Consider the following 6,236-nt stretch of genomic DNA (forward strand, 5'->3'; position numbering starts at 1 on the left):
CGTAATTGCTGATCTAATTCTAACTTACCTTAGGAACTGCATAATCCTTTTGAAATTTGTTTAAGATTATTATTAATAATCCACTCTATTTTTTTTATTCTTCCTTTTCAATTTACCTTAAAAATTCCAACAAAATCACTTGTATTTAGGACTTTAGGTAATGAAAATTGACAGGGTCCTTATTATAGGCTTTATCAATGAATCATTGAACCTCATGAGAAATTGCGTCTAGATTCCTTTATCAATGAATCATTGAACCTCATGAGAAATTGTGTCTAGATTCAAATGTTTCTGTGCATAACATGTACATATAAATATCCAGCCATTCCAACAGCCTTTCAGTCATTAAAAAAGTAACATCTCAAAGTTTCTACGTACCTTTCACTCCCATATTGTCACAAATTCACAAAAGAGAAGGAACCCAAGTTTAGTGTCATTACAAAGCCACCTCTAGTCTCTTAAGACAGACCCAATTCCTTCTCTTTTTACCTGCAAATTTTTTTCTGCATACAATACAATGGCAGCTCCTTCAAGTGCTTCATTACCCTCTAAAAATAAGGCCTGGGTCTACTCTGAATATGGAAAATCTGTTGATGTTTTGAAGCTGGATTCAAACGTGACCGTCCCAGAAGTGAAGGAAGACCAAGTGCTGATCAAGGTTGTTGCTGCAGCTCTTAACCCTATCGATTATAAGAGGCTGCTTGGGTTTTTCAAGGCCTCTGACTCTCCTTTACCTGTAAGACTTTCTTCCAATCTCTCTCTTAAGAGGTTCTTTCTGTGTGAATGTGTTTTTTTTTTTTTTTTTTTTTTGAGAATCATATATGTTTATTGTTTCATTTATTTTATGAAGATTTTGATAAACTATTTTTGTATTGGATAAAATTTCTTGATTCTGCATTTGATTTTTTAAGTTAATTTTAGGAACATTTTTTGTGAATAGATGAGACTGCAAACTAATACTCCGCATGGGAGGAGGGAATGAAATTGAATGAAAATGAATAAAAATAATAATTTTAGAATATTCTTCATTTCTCTTGTTTGGGAGTTTTAATGGAGGGAATGGAAAGTCTATTCCCTTATTTGGAAGTTTAAGTAGGAGGAAATGAAATGGGTAGGAGGGAACACTTATTCCTCTCTATTCCTTTAAAACTTTAGGCCCTGCTTGGAAGTTCATAAGGGAATGAAATGAGATGGTCATAACTCATAAGGGATTGGAAAGGAATGGAATGTATTTAAGTAAGGGAAAAGAATGGAAAAGATTGGAATGAAATGAAATTAAATAACTTCTTTGATTGGATGTTTTAAAATAAAGAAATGGAAAGGAATGAAAATGAATAGAATGTAAGTAATTCTGTTTGGAAGTAACATGTAGAGAATAGAATGGAATCATTTTATGGCCATATTACTATTAGACTTCTATTTTAAAATAAAGGATTGAATATATAGGGGTATTTTGGAAGTTTTAGTAAAAAAATCATTAAATCTAATTTCATTCCCTTCCATTCTTCCCAATTTCAAGGAGAATGAAAATTTAGGCTCCGCTTGGGAGTTCATAAGAGAATGGAATGGAATAGAATGAGATGATCATAAGGGAATGGAAAGGAATAGAATGGAAGGGAATGTATTTAAGTAAGGGAAAAGAATGGAATGGAATTAAGTAATCTTGATTAGATATTTTAAAATAAAGGAATGGAAAGGAATAAAAATGAATGGAATGTAAGTAATCCTGTTTGGGAGCAATATAGAGAGAACGGAACGAAATCATTTTATGACAATATTACTATTAGACCCATTTTTTAAAATAAAGGGTTGAATATATAAGGGTATTTTTGGAGTTTTAGTAAAAAAATCATTAAATCTAATTCCATTTCCTCCCATTCCTCCCAATTTTGAGGGGAATGAAAATTTGAGGTTTTAAGGGAATAGAGAGGAATGAGTGTTCCCTCCTATCTATTTCATCCCCTCCCACTTAAACTCCCAAATAAAGGAATGAATTTTCCATTCCTTCCATTAAAACTCCCAAACAAGAGAAGGGAAGAAAATTATAAAATTATTCTTTTTATTCATCTCTATTCCATTCCATTCTTTCCTCCCAAGCGGAGCCTAAGGTTTTAAGGGAATAGAAAGGAATAAGTGTTTCCTCCTACTCATTCCATTCTCTCCTATTTAAACTCCCAAATAAGGAAATAGACTTTCCATTCCCTCCATTAAAACTCCCAAACAAGAGAAATGAAGAATATTATAAAATTATTCTTTTTATTCATTTTCATTCCATTCCATTTCCTCCTTCCAAGAGGAGTGTAAATTTTCATTCCCCCCGAAATTGAGAGGAATGGGAGGGAATGAAATTAGATTTATTATATTCAATCCTTTATTTTAAAATATGGGTCTAATAGTAATATTGTCATAAAATGATTTTATTATATTCTCTTCATATTGCTCCCAAACAGGATTACTTAGAGGCTGTTTGGCCACCTTTTTTTGGTCACTCAATTTTCGTCACTCAATTTCCGTCACTCATCACTCATTACTTATCACTCAATACTCATCACTCATCACCCATCACTCTAAAATTAATACCTGTTTGGCACATCACTGAAATGCAATAACTCAACATTTTTCACACTATTTTGTGGGCCCCAGCTCTGTCACCCATTGCAGTTTTTTCTTTTTCCTTTTTTTTTTTCACTGGGTTCGGTGAGTTTCCCAGTGGAAAAAAAAAAAAAAAAAAAAAAAGAGAGGAAGAAACCCAGGGACGGTGAACCCAGGTGGAAAAAAAAAAAGAAAAAGAAAGAAGGAAGAACAGGGATGGTGAACCCAAGTAAAAAAAAAAAAAAGAAAAAAAAAAAGAAAGCAGGAAGAACCCAGTGAAAGAACAAAAAAAAAAAAAAAAAACCCCAGCCAACGGAAACCAGTGAAAGAAGAAGAAAAAAAGGACCAAACCCAGAAAGTGAAAAGAGAAGAAAAGAAGGAAAAAAAAAAAAAAAAAAACCAGACCCAGAAAGTGAAAAGAAAAGAAAAGAAAAGAAGAAACAAAAAAGAAGAAGAAAAAGGAGAAGAAGAGGAGCAGATACCCAGACCCGTGAAAGACAAAAAGAAAAGAAAAAAAAAAAAAAGAGAAAAGAAGAAAAAGAGGGAGCAAAAATCTGACTGTGGGACCCGCTGTGTGATGTTATTTACAAGTTTGCCATTGAAAACAGAAAAATGAAAACTGAAAATAGCCAAAAGTTGTTTTCAGTTTTCATAACTCATAACTCAAAAAGTAAAGAATTGAGTATTGGAAACAGAGTTATGAAAACAAAGAAATTGTGCAGGCAAACGAGTATTTTGCTATGGGTCCCACCATTTTTGAGAATTGAGTCATGAAAATTGTCAATCTAAACAGCCTCTTACATTCCATTCCATTCTTTTTAATTCATTTCCCTTAGTTAAATACATTCCATTTATTTCCATTTCCTTATGACCATCTAATTCCATTTCATTCCATTCCCTTATAAACTCTCAAGCGGAGCCTAAATTAAGCTATAATAAGGAATAATATTAAACAATCCTATTTCTTGCTAATATTAATTGATCGAATTTAACATTTTATTAAATGCAATCAATAAATCATGAATTTTGCATAAATATAGTAAAGTAAAATTTAAACAGTCCTATTATTTCTTGGTAATATAGCATAATCAATTAATCATGAACTTTTTTTTTAATTATTAAACCAAAATTTTACAAGTTAAGCTATCATAAGGATTAATATTAAACAATCCTATTTCTTGTTAATATTAACTGAATTAAATATTTATTAAATGTAATTTAATTCATGAATTTAGCATAAAATTAGTGAAGTAATAACATCTTTTTAAATGAAATTAAATATGGATGGAAATAAAGAATTAGTACATTTTTTTACACTAAATAAAAAAAATCAATTAATATTTAAATTGGTTTGGAGTCAAACGAAAATTGTGAGACATGGACCTTTATAGAAAAATGGTCAAGAGACAATTGAGTTTCAAATAACAGAAACAACCTTTACAAGTTCATAACTTTATATATATATATATATATATAGTATATTTCAGATTTTTTTAGGGGTTAGCTTTGCTTAACATGGTCCGTAGCAAGGATTTGAATATCATAAGAGCACTAATGGGTTCGAAATTTCCTCATTGTGTAACTTATTAATTTATTAAAATCTGATAGTAGTACATTAACATTCTTTAAAAAAAAAAAATTTATTATTATTAATAAGAGTAATCATTTATTATTGTTGTTGTTGTTATAATTGTTATTGTTATTATTTTGTGCAGACTGTTCCAGGCTATGATGTGGCTGGGGTGGTGGTGAAAGTGGGAAGCCAAGTGAAGAATTTTAAGGAAGGAGATGAAGTATATGGGGACATAAATGAGAAAGCTGTAGACCACCCAAAAGTAATTGGATCTTTGGCTGAGTACACTGCTGTTGAAGAGAAAGTGCTGGCTCTGAAACCCAAGAATCTAAGTTTTGTTGAAGCTGCTAGCCTTCCCTTGGCTATTGAGACTGCATATGAAGGCCTTGAACATTTTGGTTTCTCTGCTGGTAAATCCATCCTTGTTTTGGGAGGTGCTGGTGGAGTTGGAACGCAGGTTATTCAGGTAAATCTTCACTCTCATTGATATTCAATTCCAATGCCCTCATGTCAACCTTGTGAAATGTACCAAGTCTTTTCATCCTTTCTGTATGTTCAGTATTTAAAAGTTTTATGTTGTCACTATATTCCACAATCATTATTAATTTGTTAGGAGCTTTGTAATTCCATTGGTATTTGTTGATGTTTATGACAGAAATGCCTAGAATTCAAATTCCCCCTCTCTCATTGTAATTATTAATTTTTTTTAAAAAAAAAATCATTAGTAGTTTGTTCAACATATTTTGTGGCCTAAAATGCACTCCATTCTAGATTTGATAGTCCTCGTGTTTTATTTTATTTTATTTTATTTTTCAAATGTCTTGGGCAGCTAGCAAAGCATGTTTTTGGCGCATCCAAGGTAGCAGCTACTTCAAGTACTGGGAAACTGGAGCTGTTGAAGAGTTTAGGAGCTGATTTGGCCATTGATTATACCAAGGAAAACTTTGAAGACCTTCCAGAGAAATTTGATTTTGTATATGATACAGTTGGTAAGATTCTGAATTTATTGTTAGCTTCTGCATAAGCATAATTTAGCCATTGAATTCTATACTTATAGCTGGGTCTTGTGGCGGGTGTCCTATGACAACAATCAACTCAACAAAATGTGGACTTCATATTTAGATTGATTTCCATGTCTAAAACAAAATGTAGATTACATATCTGATAAATCCCCACTCATTTCAAATTGAAAGATCACCTACTTTGATGTCACGATAAACTACAACATATTCCAAAACTTGAGTTGTTAAGAAAGAAGAATTTAATCGATTAATCATTATTCTAACAATGGCAAAAGACTAATTTTTTGTTATACCTAAAAACAGGGCAAAGTGATAGGGCTGTGAAGGCAGTGAAAGAAGGCGGGCATGTTGTGACAATAGTAGGTCCAGTAACTCCACCGGCATCCATATTTTTGCTCACTTCTGATGGGTCTGTCTTGGAGAAACTGAAACCTTACCTAGAGAGTGGGAAGGTGAAGCCGGTGATCGACCCCAAAGGCCCGTTTCCATTTTCTAAGACCATTGAAGCATTTTCCCACCTTGAATCTAACAGAGCCACTGGAAAATTGGTCATTCATCCGATCCCATAAGAGAAAACAACCCAGTTACGGCAATATATGGAAATAAATATATCCTTGTGTGTGCATTAGGAAATGGAACTAGTACTGAAACTAATAAAAGGGTGTGTAAAATACACTGTTACATATTATTGAGATGTTCTACTTTGCATACCTAGTATAGTTTCTGTTTTCCTAGTTGATTGTTTTGTGTTGGATTTCAGTTGGAAATGAATAAAGCAGAGGATAACAACAATAAGAATGTAAATTTCATGATAAATCTCAGTTCTGAAGTTGAAATATGATGTTTGTTTAGCCCATAAAAGTGTCTCCAAGTGCATTTCTAATTAAACCAAAACAAAGAGCTAAGGGAGGTTTAGACTAACACAGTTCTAGAAGACCAGCAGTCCGGAGGCCAAAGCCATTCCCTTTTTTTATATTTCAATCCCCCTTCTTCATCCAACTTCATCAATTATGATTGAAATGGAACTATTTCATGATTTAGATTATTGA

General features: G+C 32.3%; 1 protein-coding gene across 1 annotated transcript; it reads left to right on the top strand.

Annotated features, from left to right (window-relative positions):
- The first annotated feature begins 328 nt into the window (after window positions 1–328).
- LOC112007152 (2-methylene-furan-3-one reductase) lies at window positions 329–6,025 on the top strand. The gene is made up of 4 exons (XM_024039454.2): window positions 329–736; window positions 4,308–4,631; window positions 4,995–5,154; window positions 5,491–6,025. The coding sequence occupies exons 1-4, from the start codon at window positions 518–520 to the stop codon at window positions 5,754–5,756; spliced, it is 969 nt and encodes a 322-aa protein (XP_023895222.2). The 5' UTR covers window positions 329–517; the 3' UTR covers window positions 5,757–6,025.
- Window positions 6,026–6,236: the final 211 nt, after the last annotated feature.

Source organism: Quercus suber, unplaced genomic scaffold, assembly GCF_002906115.3.
Source record: "Quercus suber isolate HL8 unplaced genomic scaffold, Cork oak 2.0 scaffold_382, whole genome shotgun sequence".
Classification (NCBI taxonomy): Eukaryota; Viridiplantae; Streptophyta; class Magnoliopsida; order Fagales; family Fagaceae; genus Quercus; species Quercus suber.